Source organism: Aegilops tauschii, chromosome 5 (genome assembly GCF_002575655.3).
Source record: "Aegilops tauschii subsp. strangulata cultivar AL8/78 chromosome 5, Aet v6.0, whole genome shotgun sequence".
NCBI lineage: Eukaryota > Viridiplantae > Streptophyta > Magnoliopsida > Poales > Poaceae > Aegilops > Aegilops tauschii.
In genome coordinates this window covers 374,031,582-374,049,428 of record NC_053039.3, presented here as the reverse complement: position 1 = coordinate 374,049,428, position 17,847 = coordinate 374,031,582, and the positions used below count along the sequence as shown (strand labels likewise).

The window sequence follows — 17,847 nt, the reverse complement described above, 5'->3', positions numbered from 1 at the left end:
ATCGGTTGGATCGCGAAGACGTTCGACTACATCAACCGCCTTACTAAAAGCTTCCGCTTTCGGTCTACGAGGGTACGTGGACACACTCTCCCCACTCGTTGCTATGCATCTCCTAGATAGATCTTGCATGATCGTAGGTAAATTTTTTGAAATACTGCGTTCCCCAACAGTTTACACATGTCGTGGTACTCTTTTTTAACACAGTACAATTAAAGTCGTTCACATACATAAGCATACACTCACCCCTATGAAGGCACACACACACACACCTTATCCCTATGAGCACCTCCGAGAGACTGAGTCTGCGTAGCATCTTGAGATTTTACGAAGTCACTATAGGCGCCTCCTAGTCGGCGGGAACGTCTCCTCCCATTGAATGAACATTGCCGGAAGCCTAAAATAAATTCAGGAATAATGCGAGCATCATGTCAAGTCTATGACTTGAACTCTGGTGGGCTAAGGATACCACTGTCCTCCTAGCCATCCAACCACAAGTCGGTTCGCAAATGTTGTAGTACTTAGTTTGTTCAGTTTGGCATTGCTCGAATCGGCATACACCGTGTTTGGGATGTAGTGAGCTATTATGGCAAGTGAACATGCAAGAGAATTCATCTTTAGAGTTTTTCTACCCAAATGATAAGTGTCACAGCTGAGAAGTTCCATCTCATGATACCAGATGACCTCATGAAGCGCATGGTATGTTCAGTCTCACCCTACCATGGTTGGCACGACCTACTTTTCTGAATATATACTATATATTGCTACATTTGGATAAAATGCGCCATATGCAGCATAAACATCAAAGGGAAATTTTCTTCTTTTTATATTAGGAAAATTAATGTTGTATTTTTTGTTTGCTCTCATATTTGAATGACATCATGGTTACATTATCTATTTTATTATATATTTTTGTCCTTTGATTTCAACTGATATACTATTCTTTCAGTTACTCTCACATTTGAATTTTACCATGATCTTTAACAATCTTATCATGGTTACATTTGCATTTCCTGCAGTACATCCTTTCCTTTGCAACAATATATGTATTATAAAATCTTGGCCTTTACTTAACCGATGACTCCAGGGATGTCATATTGAACACAAATCATGAATTTACAATCGTTGTTTGTGTAAAACTTGATGAAGATGGCCACTCATCTTTTGACGCGAGCCTTTAGAAAGAAATTTCTAAGTCTTATGTACTAGAAGCTGGCACTAGAATTATACTGCACCTAACAAAGCCTGATCATATTGTAGATGCTATCTTCCCCAACAATATCATCCGTCCAGACTTTGTTTGAAGTAAGTGTTCTTTCGAGTATCTGCATGTTGACTTACTTAGCAACATCAAAGAAGTTATGCACTCCCTCCGTCTTAAAATAAGTGTCTCAACCTTAGTACAACTTTATACTAAAGTTAGTACAAAGTTGAGACACTTTGTTTGGGGCGGAGGAAGTAGTATTTAAGGAACCAATTGGGATTTCATTTTCTGACTCTGTTAAGTCTATTCATACCTAGTAGCTCCTAATTACCAATAACTATTCTTCTGCCCTATTCTAACAAAATAATTCCTATCCTCCCACTTGTCCACCCCTACCAGAAAGCGGTCCGACGAGGAGACTTTGGGGTTGCCTTTGTCGCCACCTGCTGAGGTCGAGGACGAGGGTGCCAAAAAGCGGAGGCAGGTCGAGCCAGAACCACAAGACTTCATCAGGAGCCTTCCCGATGATATGTTGGTAGTCATTATCTCCCTCCACCCTATCAAATCTGGCATGCGGACAACCGTCCTCTGCTGGCGATGGCGCTGCCTATGGCGCTCCACCCCCCTCAACCTCATCAATGACTACAAGCACCGGCCTGGCTATCACAAATGAATCGATGCATTGTCCTAGATCCTTGGCACGCACCATGGCCCAATCAGAGGCCTTAACATGGGCAAGTTCCATTACAACGGCAAGGTCCAAGCCAAGTTTGACGAGCGGTTCCTATCCCCTGCATAGATCAGCTCGAGGAGACCAGTTTTAATGATGGACATATGCGCTCGCTGCCACCGTTCGCGCTCCGCCTCGCGCCCACACTGCACCGTGCCAGGTTAATGATCTGCCATTTCCCCAAGATTAATGCCGCACTCGCTCTTATTCTCCCTCGATAGAAGTTGCTCGAGCTCTTCGGCATCTGTATATCCAAGGAGGACATGGAGCGTCTGCTCCGCAGCTATACCGCGCTCGAGTATCTTCGTCTTTAGACGATCAATGGGTTGAGTAGCCTCCACATCGACTCCATGAATCTCCGGACAATTTTATGTGTGTTGCTGGTGCTGCAACAGGAGATCACTTAAGGTGTATCACGATATGGTCATTGAGGATGTGCCTTTACTTGCGAGATTGCTTGTAGTTGATCAACAAGGTCCAACAAGAATCAGAGTCATTTATGCGCCGAAATTGACAGTGTTGGGCTACTTGTGTGTCAAATTCTCCGAACTTGTTATTGGATCCATAATAGTTCAAGTACAATAGTCCTCTTATTCTCCTTCTTCTAGATTTTTTTTTCTAATTTTCAAGATGTATGTCCGCCTGTCATTCAGAAAATGATTTTGACAAGCTTGACCCCGTCTCTACGCACAGTGAAAGTCTTGGCACTAGAATCTATCGGCCGCGACCTAGACCAAGTTGTTAGATTCATAAGATGCTTTTCGTGCCTGAAGAAGCCATATATCGAGGTGATGCTCCTTTCCTGTTAAATGTTAACCACAAGGGATTTTTTGTACCTTTTCCCAAGTTTATAATGACGAATGTACCATGATTTCTAAAGGAATTTTGAAGGATTTCAACACATAAATGTTTTTCCTATAGTGGTTGCATGATTCATATGATAACATCCATAGGTATTTCTTCTTTGGATTCATTTGTACTAGTTTTCATAGGAAAATTTCCATGCACTCCAACATCCTGTGAAGACTTCTACGTTTTCCTAGAGTGTAATTAAACACCCATGTTAATCATGTAGGATCGAAGATGGCATGTCACGCTATTCGTGTATTTTAGAAATACTGCAAATCAAAGAGGCTCGTAGTGTTCCAAACTGCATATACAATTAGCCCCGATAGTGGATAACGTGATGCAATATAACAATCCCATCTAATGCCTTGATCACCATCTCCCAGAAATTACTTTGAATTCCTACCAAAGGACCTATCGGAGATTATATTCGCCGGGTTCTTTGTTGTAAGAGCAAGCGTTCTCAAGGTGATGAGGTTTGCCCTATATTTAACATGCAAAAATGAATGGTTTGATGATCAACCCTGTCATCTATAGCAAAATGAAAAAAACTCTGCATAAGCTAAATTTCATTTTGGAAGATCGGGTGACAGAGTAATCGGAAGTCATTATGTCAAGCCCATACATGACTGATACGTCTCCGACGTATCTATAATTTTTGATTATTTCATGCTATTATATTATCAATCTTGGAAGCTTTATATGCTATTTTACATCATTTTTGGGACTGACCTATTAACCTAGTGCCTTGTGCCGGTTCCTGTTTTGTGCTTGTTTTTTTTACTTTTCAGAAAATCAGTACCAAACGAAGTCCAAACACGATGAAACTTTATGGAGTTTTTTCTGGACCAGAAGGGACCCTAGAAGGTTCAGGAGGAGACCAAAAGATGTACGGGAGAGCCATGAGCTCACAGGCCGTGCCCCAGGAGTAGGCGCGCCCCTTGAGCTCGTGACTCCCACGCAACTCCGTTAACCTAATTCCACCTTTATAGATTCTCAAATATTCACAAACCAATAGAGAGCCACCCGAAACACTTTTTCCGCCGCCGTAAACTTTTGTTCTTCCACCCATCCCATCTGGAGACCTTTTCCGGTACTCTACTGATGTCCACTATGCAACTTTATTTTTATAGACACGTGTTGGGCCTCCAAGCGCAGAGTTTTGTAGGATAGTAGCAATTTTCCCTCAAGTGGATGACCTAAGGTTTATCAATCCCTGGGAGGCGTAGGTTGAAGATGGTCTCTCTCAAACAACCCTGCAAGCAAATAATAAAAAGTCTCTTGTGTCCCCAACACACCAAATACAATGGTAATTTGTATAGGTGCACTAGTTCGGCGAAGAGATGGTAATAAAAGTGTAGTAATGATAGTAGATATTGGTTTTTGTAATAGTAACAATAAAAAACAGCAAGTTAGCAAGTAACAAAGGTGAGCACAAACGGTATTGCAATGCTTGAAAATGAGGCCTAGGGTCCGTACTTTTGTTAGTGTAATCTCTCAACAATGCTAATATAATTGGATCATATAACCATCCCTCAACGTGCGATGAAGAATCACTCCAAAGTTCCTATCTAGCGAAGAACATAAAAATAAGTTGTTTGTAGCTATTCTTTCCGATCGATCTATCCAAGAGTTTCTACTAAACTAACACCAAGTTATTCTTTCCGATCAATATATCAATAGTTCGTACTAAAATAACACTAAGTTATTATTTCCGATCGATCTATCAAGAGTTCGTACTAAAATAACACCAAAGCAAATTCAAATTCATAATACTCAATCCAACACAAAGAACCTCAAAGAGTGCCCCAAGATTTCTACAGGAGAAACAAAGAAGAGAACGTGCATCAACTCCTATGCATAGATTACCCCAATGTCACCTCAGGAATCCGCGAGTTGAGTGCCAAAACACATATCAAGTGAATCAATATAATACCACATTGTCACCATGAGTATTCACATGCAAGACATATATCAAGTGCTCTCAAATCCATAAAAGTATTCAATCCGGTAAAACAAAATCTCAAAGGGAAAACTCAATTCATCACAACAAGATAGAGAGGGAGAAACACCATATGATCCAACTATATTAACAAAGCCCGCGATACATCAAGATTGTGCCATCTCAAGAACACGAGAGAGAGAGAGAGAGAGAGAGATTAAACACATAGCTACTGGTACAAACCTTCAGCCCCGAGGGTGGACTACTCCCTCCTCGTCGTGGTGGCCGCCGGGATGATGAAGATGGCCACCAGAGATGACCCTCCCCTCCGGCAGGGTGTCAGAACATGGTCTAGATTAGTTTTCAGTGGCTACACAGCCTTGCGGTGGCGGAACTTCTGATCTAGGTTAATCCTGAGGGTTTTCGAAACATTTGGGAATTTATAGGGTAAAGAGGGGGTCCGGGAGGCCACCGAGGTGGGCACAACCCACCTGGGCGTGCCTGGGCCCTCGGGTGGGCCCTGGTGGGTTGTGCCCCCCTCGGCGAACCCCCAGGTGCTGCTCTGGCCCATTGGTGGTCTTCTGGTCCATAAAAAATCCACAAAAAGTTTCGCGGTGTTTGGACTCCGTTTGACATTGATTTCCTGCGATGTAAAAAACAAGCAAAAAAAGCAACTGGCAGTGGGCTCTGGGTCAATAGGTTAGTCCCAAAAAATGATATAAAGTTGCTATAAAATGATTGTATAACATCCAAGAATGATAATATAACAGCATAGAACAATAAAAAAATTATAGATACGTTGGAGACATATCAGCATCCCCAAGCTTAGTTCCTGCTCGTCCTCGAGTAGGTAAATGATAAAAACAGAATTTTTGATGTGGAATGTTGCTTAACATGTCATCTCATATTCTTTTCTTTATAGCATGGACATTTGGACTTTTATATGGTTCAAAGCAATAGTCTAGTTTTGACACGAGGACTTAAATACTCAAGCATACCAACAAGCAACCATGTCTTTCAAAATATCAACACTAAAATAAGTTATCCCTAGCCCATCATGCTCAATCATTGATCCATTCAAGAAACACACTCGCATATTAACTACACCCAATTCTCAAGTACGATCATAGTGCCCCCTAGTTGGTGCTTTATTAGAGAAGATGGAGACTCAAATTAAAAATAAAAATTGCATAAAGGAAAAGAAAGGCCCTTCGCGGAGGGAAGTAGGGATTTGTAGAGGTGCCAGAGCTCAAAGCGAAAATTGAGAGATAAAAACATTTTGAGAGGCATAATTTTCCCACCAACGAAAACGACTTAGAGCTCCCAACACTTTCCATGCTAGATATATCATAGGTGGTTCCTAAACAGAAAATAAAGTTTATTCCTTTTCCACTATACTTTCACTTTCCATGGCTAACTGTATCCACGGGTGCCTTCCATACCAACACTTTCCAAGGAATTTATTATTTGACAACATAAAGTAAATTCATTTTCCATTTCAGGACTAGGCATCCCTAATACCTTTGCCTTACTTTCGTGCAATGACAAGTGAATAAACACTCATCGTGAGAATAACACATCTAGCATGGAAAATATCGGCCGCCCCTCACCGCCTCGCGAGCGGTACGAGCACACAAAAGAGAAATTTACTTTGAAAATTAGAGATGGCACATACAAATTTGCTTAGAACGGCAAAAGAATACCGCATATATGTAGGTATAGTGGACTCATGTGGCAAAACTGGTTTAAGGGATTTTGGATGCACAAGTAGTGATCATACTTAGTGCAAAATGAAGCCTAGCAAAAGATTGAGAAGTGACCAACGAAGAAACGAATAATATCATAAGTGAGCATTAAGCATAATTAACACCGAATAATGCACCACAAGTAGGATGTAATTTCATTGCACAACTATTGATTTTCGTGCTTGCATAGGGTCACAAACCTTAACATCAATATTCTTACTAAAGCATAATTACTCATCAACATGACTCACATATCACATCATCATATCTCAAAACTATTATGAGGAATCAAGTTTATTTTGTCCAATGATCTTCATGAAAGTTCTTATTATATCCTTCTTGGATATCTATCACTTTGGAACTAATTTTCATGTATTGCTTTTGAAAAGGTCAAACAAATATAAGTGAAGATCATGAGCATAATATTTCTTTATCTCAAGTTAATTTAAGTGAAGCAAGAGAGAATTTCTTCAAAAATGCTAAAGCACACCATGCTCAAAAAGATATAAGTGAAGCACTAGAGCAAATGACAAGCTACTCCAAAGAAGATATAAGTAAAGATCATGCGAGTAGTTAAGTAAATGGGTAGCTAATTGAGGACTCTCTCTTATTAAAAACTTTCTGAACTTAGTAAATGGGAGTCGAGGAAGAAGAAAGGTTGGCACTAGCTTAAGGTCGAGTTTTGTGGCATGGGCGTGCAAAGGCGGCTCGGCCACGGGGACAACGGCAGTAGTAGCCGCCGTGGCTCGCCTGAACTGAATGTGAGTCCAGGTCGGCTCAGAAAAATTTGGGTCCATCACTTCCAACTCGGCACCAGGATGAGTTTAGCATTATTTCTATGATTAAAGCGCAAGACCAATTAGATTACACTGCAATACAGAAGACTGCGCGGGGTGCTCGGCGTCAGGCTGCGGGGGGACTGGGACGCCTCCAGCGCTGAGCCTCCATCGCCTTGGCACGCGCATGTCAGGCGGCGCCGGGTAGTTGGCTTGGTGGAGGAGGTGCACCTCCCACTCATGCGGGGTGCGGCGGCCGAAGCAGTTGCCGCCGCACCATCGTCGGGGAAGCGCCCGCCAATCGGGAGGATGACTCGGTGGCTGGTCTCGGGAGAAGAGAGACGGGATGGAGCGGCGACGAGGAGAGGGGAACTGCGGGCGAAGGTGAGTGCGACGACCGGCGAGGAGGGGTGGCATTTTACAGCCGCCGGGGGGCGGCAGACATGTGTGTTCGCGTGGCGGGAGTGGGACGGCGCGTTGCCGGGCCTTCACAGCGCCGCCCGTGGGGAATCAATGGAAGGCTGACCGGCAGCGGCCTTGGCATTGATTCACCGCGGGAAACGAGGCGACGAGGAAGACGAGACGCGGCTGGTCGCTAACTCGGCGGGCCCGTGGGGCTTTCGCGCAAAAAACGCTTCCCCCGGCACCCCGGGCGCCCCCAACGCGCCAGGTTCGGCTTCGATCCGCCGGCGCCAATTTTGACCCTAACCGGCGAAATTTGGGCTACTGGGACGCGACTAGACCGATTGTTAGACGCCGACGGTAAAAAAGGGCCCTAGGGGGCTGTTGGGGGCGAGTGGAGATGCTCTTAGTCCAGGTCGGCCTTGGAAAATTCGGGTCCATCACCTCCAGCTCGCACCGGGATGAGTTTAGCATTACCTTCTATGATTAGAGCGCGGGACCTTAGATTACACTACAATACAGAAAACTACTCGCAAGATGATTGAAACACTCAGATATCAGGACAATCTGAGCTCGCGCTCAGGAACGAATTTCCGGGCATCGAACCCGTGATCAGCAGATCCATATTACTAAACAGTAAAAGTGAGCTAGCTATGCCTTCTCACAGCGATTTTGGGTCCTAAGCCGTCCGATTAGGCACACGAACACATCAGATGATTCTATCGTCCCGCAGCATTCTCTGGGCCTCGTCCGCCTCATCCGCTTCCACAAGCTGACAAACCAACACATGAAAAGGGCTGCTGCTCCACAGGCTTTTCTAGGCACCTTCTCATGAACCGGGCTGTTGGGCCGCGAGGTGAGTTCTTCTATCTGTGGAGCGATTGAGCAGCTGATCTGTGGCGCACCTCAGATCAACGACGCGCACTTGTCAACTAAAATTGTCATTCACGACATTGAGAATTGCCTCCCCTCGCGTTAGGGTTTTGTTCTCCTCCCGGCGGCGCCTTGGCATCGACGTGGAGATCATGATCCCCTCCACCTCTCCCCCACCGATCGCCGGTGTCTTTGGATGGCTGGCTCACGTGGTTGGAAGGGCTCGGATTAGGGAACCTCCCCGCCCGTGGAATCTGTGTTCTCCCGGGCAAGAGATCTGACGATGGGCTCGACATCTGCATCTGTTGCGGCGCTGAGCGAGATGGAAGCGATGATGAAGGAACTGGGTTTGAAGGAGGATGATCTGGTTGACGTGGTGGTAGAAGATGGTGACATCCCAGAAGAGGCAGCCCGATGGATGGCGATAGCGCAAGTGAACATGGACAAACAGTATAGCCAATATTGGTTCTATCGCAACATGCGTGTCGCTTGGGATCTAGCAAAAGAGGTAAAATTCCGGCCGCTCGAAGAAAATCTATACACCCTACAATTCTCCTGCCTCAGTGATTGGGAAAGAGTCATGGAGGATGGACCTTGGACTTTCAAGGGAAAGGCAGTCGTCATAGAGCCGTATGATGGAATCACCAGGCCATCGGCGATAGAACTGAACAAAATTGAGATGTGGATCCATATCCACGATCTCCCAGAGCTCTTTTTTGGTTTGATCAAGTCCCTGGCGGCCACCGTAGGAGATTTCATCTTTGCTGAACCCAAGTCTCAGGATTTTGAAGGAAATTTTTTCAGGGTCAGAATCAGAGTGGATGTTACTAAACCACTAAAGAACGCTGTTTCGTTGATGGTGAAAAGGAAGAGGGAGATCTTCAGGGTGAAATATGAGAGACTACCCGACTGGTGCGCAGTTTGTGGCATGCTAGGGCACTTGTACAAAGAGTGCGGCGATGGGATTCACCCCCCATCGACATTAGTGTTCAAAAACCTCCAAGCTAGCTGGTTCAAAGGGCCAGGCCGTGGTCCGGGAGTGGAAAACTCGTCAGGAGGAGGTAGAGGCCGAGGCCGTCCGGGTCGAGGTGCAGGACGTGGGAGGGGCCAGCGGAACGGCTCAAAGTGGATGGAACGAGAGGAACGAAACCCTAAACCAGATGATGAGTTGATGAGGGATGCTGAAAATAATAGGAAGCGCGGATCAGTGCAAGTGCACATGGGAGATCATGTGGTACCAGACAATGCGGCAACTGTTGATAACACCGGAAAGCAGCTTCTAGCTTTACCACCACCGACAGTACCTCTGAGCCCTGATTCCAAGCAAGAACCAAAGAGAATTAAGGCCACAGTGATGATGTTTGAGCAGGGAAACATGAAGTTAACAGCCAGCAACAACCCATCTAATGCGCGTTTGGCGGGCTCCCTAGAGGAGTCGCGCCGAGCGCAATGAGTTACTTATGTTGGAACTGTCGTGGGGCTGGCAAACCCGCGACAGTTCGAGAGCTTCGCGACCTAGCGAGGCAACTTGCCCCCTCGATATTATGCATTGTTGAAACTCAAATCGAGGGCTCCAGGGTGGAGAATATGGCTGTAACTTTAGGTTATAATAAAAGTTTTGCTGTTAGTAGCTCCAGTAGAAGTGGGGGCCTTGGAATTTTTTCGAATGAGGAAATAAAGCTTGAGATTTTAGGGTACTCGAAGTATCACATTGACGCATTGGTGGGTGAGCTCTTTGATATACAAACTAGAGTCACTTTCGTGTATGGCGAAGCTCAAGCGAGCGAACGGTACAACACATGGGATACACTACGAGGTATTGTTGGGTCTTCCAACGTGCCTTGGGTGGTACTTGGTGATTTTAACGAAGTGCTTCATGGGCATGAACATGATGGAGTGGGGATGCGGAGCCAGGCTCAGATGGACGGATTCCGGGATGCACTTGACACATGTGGCCTGTCAGATATAGGTTATACGGGTACCGATTGGAACTTCGAAAAAAGGTGACCAGAGGCACTTTCACCAGAGTACGACTGGACCGGGCGGTGGCGAACCCGGCATGGAGCATTGCATTCTCACCAGCCGTCCTAGAACACAAGCTGGCCGCTTCGTCCGATCACGTCCTATTCTGCTCAAGCTCTGCGACGTGCATGCATGCAGCAGGGCCCCGCGCTCCATTAAATACGAGCTGGCCTGGGAGAGGGAGGAATCTCTGGCGACAGCTGTGCGTGAGGGATGGGAGAAAGGACACGCAGATTCGATGCAATCATTGCATGAGAAACTGCAAACAGTGGCGGGAGACTTGAGCACCTGGGAGCGGGCGCATTTTGGCAACATCCGACAGGAAATCTCCCGCCTAAAGCTGCAGCTACAGGAGCTTCGTCAGATCCCTAACAGAGCTGGCCCCACGCACGCTGAAATAAAGATATGTGATAGATTGGTTGAATTATACCACAGAGAGGAGATTCTATGGCGACAAAGGGCGAGACTGGAGTGGCTCATGCACGGTGACAAAAACACTTATTTTTTTCACATACGTGCCGGCAGGAGGAGGAGGAAGAACAAAATAAAACAGTTGCAACGTCCGGACGGCTAGATTACAGCTATCACAGAGGAGATGGAGGTCATGACCACTTCCTTTTATAAGAACCTCTACACTTCGGAGGGTGTGCAAAACATGGATCAAGTCCTTGACACGGTTCCCACCAAACTGACGCAAGCTATGAATGAATCCCTCAATGCCCCGTACAATCCTGAAGAGGTTAAAGGAGCGCTATTCCAGATGTTTCCAATCAAGGCCCCTGGCCCTGACGGCTTTCCAGCACATTTTTTAGCGTCACTGGGATCTATGTGGTAGCGATGTGACAAAGGTTGTCATCAAAATCATGGAGGGTACATAATCTGCGGAGAGCATAAATGAAACTGTTCTGGTCCTAATCCTAAAGGTAAAAAATCCAACACTGTTAACACAATTTCGTCCTATAAGTTTGTGTAATGTCTTATACAAGATAGCATCAAAGGTGATCTCTAACCGTCTGAAGCTAGTATTACCTGACATCATTTCTGAGGAGTAGTCTGCTTTTGTCCCTGGAAGGTTGATCACGGATAATATTATAGCTGCATACGAGTGTTTGCACTTCATGAAGAGAAACAAGGCAAAGAAACATCAGTCATGTGCGCTCAAACTGGATATGATGAAAGCTTATGACAGAGTAGAATGGGCCTATCTTCGGGCCATTATGCTCAAGCTTGGTTTTTCTGAAAGGTGGGTAGAGATTGTCATGGTCCTGGTCAGCACAGTCTCTTTTTCAGTTATGTTCAATGGCAAAAAATTACAGGAATTTAAACCATCACGAGTAATCAGACAAGGGGACCCGATATCTCCATACTTGTTCTTGATAGCAGCAGAGGGCCTTTCGTGCCTCTTAAAATCAAAAGATGAGTCATCAAACATGCATGGTCTACAGGTAGCACCTTCCGCGCCACCGGTAAACCATCTACTCTTTGCAGATGACAGCCTGCTGTTCTTCAAGGAAAACGGTGTGGGGGCTACCGAGGTGAACCATGCTCTGGAAAGTTACTGTCAGGCTTCAGGACAGCGAATCAACTATGACAAATCATCTATCTTCTTCAGCAAAGGTGTTTCAGAAAGCACACGTTTGGTGATAAAAACGGTGCTGAATGTGCCAAACGAGACTCTGAATGAAAAATACCTTGGCATGTCGTCTGATATTGGTACTTCAAAAAATGGTGCCTTCAAGTACTTAAAAGACAGACTCTGGAGCAAGGTGCAAGGTTGGATTGAAAATTGCATGTCCACAGCTGGTAAGGAGGTCCTAGTCAAAGCAGTTGCGCAATCCGTTCCCGTCTTTTCCATGTCATGCTTTAAGTTACCAAGGGGTTTGTGTGAACATCTTAACATGTTGATCCGAAAGTTTTGGTGGGGCTCTAAGGAAGAAAAACGCAAACCTCACTGGGTCTCTTGGGAGACTATGACATAGCCAAAGGGTATAGGTGGCCTTGGTTTCAAAGATTTTGAATTGTTTAACTTGGCTATGTTGGCAAAGCAAGCATGGCGTCTGCTACAGGAGCCAAATTCTCTTAGTGCCCGCTTACTTAAGAACATATATTACCCAACTAGTGACATTCTACAAGCTTCACTAGGTGGACATCCGAGCCAGATATGGAGATCCATAATTGAAGGCTGTGATGTGCTGAAACAGGGTCTGATCCTGCGGATTGGTAATGGTGCAACCACCAATATATGGAGGGATAACTGGCTTCCAAGAAATGAGATGTTGCGACCTTATGGGTGCATCTCTGGTAACCCACCGCAGCTTGTGTCAGAGTTGATAGACTCAACCTCAGCTAGTTGGAACAAGCAAAGGGTGAACGAGGTGTTTATGCCAATGGACGCAATGATCGTATTGGGCATCCCTCTTTGCACACGCAATATAGATGACTTCTGGTGCTGGAATTTTGAGAGTAAGGGCGTTTTCACAGTAAAATTTGCGTACAGAATGTTATCTGAAACTAAGCAGCGTCGTGAGGCTTGGCTTGAGGGGGTACCGGCAACGTCAACACTACAGTCAGAGGAAGGGATGTGGAAGAAGCTTTGGAAAACTGACGTACCAACCAAAGTTCGGATGTTTCTCTGGCGACTTTCAAAACATTCCCTACCCACGGAAGATGTGCGTGCTCATCATCACATGTCGGCCTCTAGCAGATGTGGGCTATGCAGAATGCCTGACTCATGGAAACACTCGCTGATGCAATGTACAATGTCTAGGTGTATATGGGTGCTGGTGGACGAGGATCTCGTACATAAAATGACGGCTTCGACCGAACTGCAAGCGAAGCAATGGCTGTTTTCGTTGATGGAGTCATTAACTCGTGATCAGTTTGCCCTAATTTCAATAACTCTGTGGTCGATATGGTACGCGAGGCGCAAGGCGATCCATGAGGGAATTTTCTAGAGCCCCCAAGCAGTTCAGAATTTTATTAGCAGGTACTGTGATGAGCTTAAAATGCTTCGGCCTACTGTTATACGGACGGCCGCACGTACGGGCACAGCAGGTCCTCATCGGCCCAAGGCTCCACCATTGGGTTTTGCCAAAATACACGTGGATGCTGCAGTCCGGCCAGGGAGAGGCGGTTCAGCAGTTGCGGTATGCCGTGATTCAAGTGGAAATTATCTTGGGAGTTCAGCTCTTGTGGTGGAGGGCGTGGATGACCCAGCTTCTTTGGAAGCGTTGGCATGCAGAGAAGCAATATGTCTTGCGGAGGATCTTCTCATCAACAACTTCATAGTTGCATCGGATTGTAAGCAAGTTGTCTCGGACATCAATTCAGGCAGCAGAGGACAGTACGGGGCCATTGTGTCTGAAATCAATCTTCGGTCTATTCTTTTTCAATGTTCTTTTTCTTTTGAAAGTCGTGCTGTTAATTATGAAGCACATAGCCTAGCCAAATTCTCTCTTAGAAGGGGTCCGGGGCGCCACTTGTGGCTTGGCGATCCCATGACCGGTCTTGTATCCCACTCTTTGTGGATTTTGAGTAATAAAATTTGGCTTACCCCTAAAAAAACGCTGATCTGTGGCGCTGTTCTCTAAAAACCAAAATATATGGCGCTGCAGCCTGTGTTTTCCTGATTAATTTGCTGTTTATTAATGGTGCAGAAGGTGGCCGGCTGTTGCGTTCCCGAGTTCCGTTACCGTCCGGTTATAAGTGACGGGAGTATTTGGCTACATATAGTACTATTGCATCATTCTTTATTCATTTTCTTCCTTTGTGCAGCATCTAAGATGTCAAGGCTACGGACGATGACGTGTGCCATCGACACATGCTCCACCACTTACTCGAATGTCTTACCAAATGAATGTCAGACAAACTTTTTTGTACATTGACATTCCAATGCTAATTTAGATGGCAGTGTCATCCGTGTGAACTTTAAAACCTGTATACCCCACCATAAGTATATAGATGTTCTATTCCCTAAAAATAGTGTATTGATGTACTTTACAAGATGCTCCTTTTCTCTCTCTTATTGTGTGATGTCCAAATTTTCTCATATAATTGAATCTTTTTCTATTATTTCCATAAAACATACGGGTGCAGCAACGCGCGCTTTTACGTTCTAGTAAGACCCTATGGGCGTGTTTGGTTCCAGTTTGGAATAGTAGCTGCATTGCATACACATCTCAACCCAGCCTGGCTTTGAAAAAACAGCCTCATATGCGACATCTGCGAGTTGTTTGGTTGCCTACATATGGACTTCCTGCATTAGGGGATCAACTTTGGCATGTTGTTTGGTTGCCTGCATTGTCTCGGGGCATGCAACTACATTTTGTTTGATTGCCCGCATGGGGTATGATTAAGAGTTAGCACTTGCACTTAGCACACAGGGCTAAGAGCTAGCAGAGGAAGGAGAAGAAGAAATGCAGTGTGCTCGGACCATGGCGACTGCGGTGGATAGTGGCCGTGGCGCCGTGTCCGACGTGACGAGTATGGAGTCGTGGACGAGCGACCCCGTCGGCGGCACGGCGAGCGACACCGTCGGTGAACTAGTTGCGGTGCTTGCGCAAAGACAGTGGACAGAGGAGGAGAATGCAGTGCTCGCGCCATGGTATCGTCAATGCAGTGGAAGAGAGAGGAGGCCGAGATGATCGACGCCGGAAACGACTCCAGTGTAGTAGGGCGAGAGAGAGGAGGCGAAGATGATCGACCCCGTCGGCGGCGCGGCGAACTGCAGTGTGCGCGGAGGCAAAGGACACAAGAAAGCAGTGTGCGCGCCATTGTAGCGTCAGTGCAGTAGGAGGACGACTGAGAGTAGGCCGAGATGAGCGACGCCGGAGACGACTCTAGTGAGTAGCACGCGGGCAAGGAGATCAAGGGGAAGGGCTTCGGCGCGAGAGGGACGAATAGGAGGGCTCGGAGCAGAGGACAGAGGAGCTCGACATGGCGGCGTCAGTGCAGTAGACTGCTGTTGAAAGAGAGATGAAGCTACAATCGTCGAAACCAAAAACTTACAACACGAATGTTGGGAGGGACTGCGAGATTAGGCTGCTGGTCAAAGGAAATTTCAAATGATCGATCGTGCGCGACAAATCTGACAAAATTCATCCAGAATAGCTTCAAAAGGGAACACGAGATTAAGAACTTACGGCCGACGAAACTACGAACCGATCGCCTGAATGGAACCATAGCATCGAGGTGCATCTTTTTCGTGTAGAGCTTACCTCGAATCGAAGCATCGTTATGTAGATTAGAGAGAGTAGATTAGATAGAAGTTTACTTGAGGTTGAAGAAGACCTCAGGTAATCACCTCGCATCTCTCCCGTCTCCACTGGCAAGGCCTGCTCGCTAGCGCTCGCCTGGGCCAACTGCAGATTGGAGTGTTTCTAGCGAGCCAGCCTCTGGGCTGCTTTAAGAAGCGTGCGATGCAGGCCCAACAGTGGAAAACATGCAACCAAACAGGCTTCTTTCTTTCCTTGCGGGTCTGGTTGGGCCCGATGCGGGCAACCAAACACGCCCTATAATGCATAACGCACCTATATGGGCAGTTGAGCCGAGTGAGAAAAAGGATTTGTTCGTGTGCGTGCTTTTGGCCACAGAAAAGCAATCACTCGGCCGGCCGTCTCATCTCATGGATATAGAAGCGACACCACTGAGCCCGCAGCATCAAGCATATAATGACGGGCGCGGTCCGGAGCAGTGGGCCGGCGCCGGCGCTAAACCACTCTACCGCAACCCCGTCATCGTCGTCAACTTCCTCCTGATGGCTGTTGCACGGTGTGTGGCCTGCTCCTCTTTCGCGCCTACTTCCTCTACGGCGGCACGCGCAAGTGGCTCACCTGCCTGCTCCAGACCGCCGCGTGGCCGCTCTTGCTGCCCCCGCTCTGCGTCTCCTTCTTCTCCTGCCGCCGGCGCCAGCGCGAAGAGAGCGCCACGGAGGCCGCTCCGCGCTCCCTCATGTCGGGCCGCCTCCTGGCGGCCACCGTCGCCATCGAGCTCGTGATCGGGATCGACTTCCTCTATGCGTACGGGCTGGCCTACCTCCCGGTACTAAGGGCCTGTTCTGAACCCTTCCAACTCTCAACTCCACAAAATTCTCGTTTGAAGTTGACCCGAATGCTTTAGCTTCCAGAAGTTGAATTCCTGAAGCTAAGTTGAGCCGGTAGTGCAAATTTGTGAAGCAAAGGAAACCCAGTTCCATGTTTTGAAGAATCTGGAGTTCCCCTTGTTTACAACCAGATTGCCACCGCTGAGGAAAACGATTCGGCAGCCCACCTCTTGCTCGCTCGAACAGATACGCACAAACAGACTCGGTCATATCTCCCCTCTCCTTCACGTTCTCCCTCTACGCCGCCACGCCCGGCCCCCTCGGTTGCCGACTGGATTCTCTCCAACGACTCCAGATACGCCCTCCAAACGAGTTCCCCGCCGATTCCTGTCCTCACAGCCGCCAGTACCGCCTTCGGCAAGGAGCAACACCATAGGGGGAGGAGGAGCTCACCCCCACGCCATCGATGCCAGTGAGGAGCAGCGCCGGTGGGGGAAGGAGGAGCTCAGCGAGGATCAACGCCGGTGGTGAAAGGAGGAGCTCAGCATGGAATGGCGCCAGTGAGCAAGGAGCATCTTGACTACAGAAACGTTCTCTGTACAGCCACAAATCATAAAAGGAAGGAGGAGCTCAGCGAGGAGCAGCGCCGGTGGGGAAATGGGCTGCTTCTAGCCGGCCCAAGGTGACAAGAAGCTGGGCTTCACCGCCGCAGCTGGGCTGCCAGCTCACTCAGGCGTTGGGAGAAGCTAGCGAGCCTCCAGGTTTGTTGAACGCTACTGAAGTGAGAAGTGAGGTTAGAAGCTGGATACGAGAAGTTTTCGAGAAGCCAGCGAGTCTCCGAATAGGCCCTAAAGGTCTAACCCATAGTACCGATTTGTGTCACAAATCGGTACTAAATGAGTCTTAACCTATAGTCCCGGTTGGAGACACAAACCGGCACTATAGGCCAATTTTCAAACTCTACACCCCCCCCCCCCCCCCGCCCGGTGTATCGTCATTTCAGTTTTGAAAAAAACAAAAAAATTATAAAAACTTCAAAAATTAAAATCCTTCGAGGTGTAGTTATGTTACTACATCTACTAGTTAGGAAAATTTTAAAACTTAAATTTGGACATGTTTTGCAAAAAAGTGTGATGAAAAAGTAAAACGACTATATCTTTTGCATACGATGTCAGAAAAAAAATATAATATATCAAAATGTGTAGCACGAAAATCCAAATCCGATTTTGACTGCCGCAGGCATATTTGCAAATTTTTAGAATCCTCAAAT

The 17,847-nt window shown here is 46.7% G+C and overlaps 1 protein-coding gene across 1 annotated transcript; it reads left to right on the top strand.

Annotated features, from left to right (window-relative positions):
- The first annotated feature begins 10,574 nt into the window (after window positions 1-10,574).
- On the top strand, window positions 10,575-13,491 carry LOC141022884 (uncharacterized). The gene is made up of 4 exons (XM_073499163.1): window positions 10,575-10,955; window positions 11,590-11,805; window positions 11,854-12,348; window positions 12,739-13,491. Exons 1-4 carry the CDS (start codon window positions 10,575-10,577, stop codon window positions 13,489-13,491), a joined length of 1,845 nt encoding a protein of 614 aa, XP_073355264.1.
- The last annotated feature ends 4,356 nt before the right edge of the window (window positions 13,492-17,847 follow it).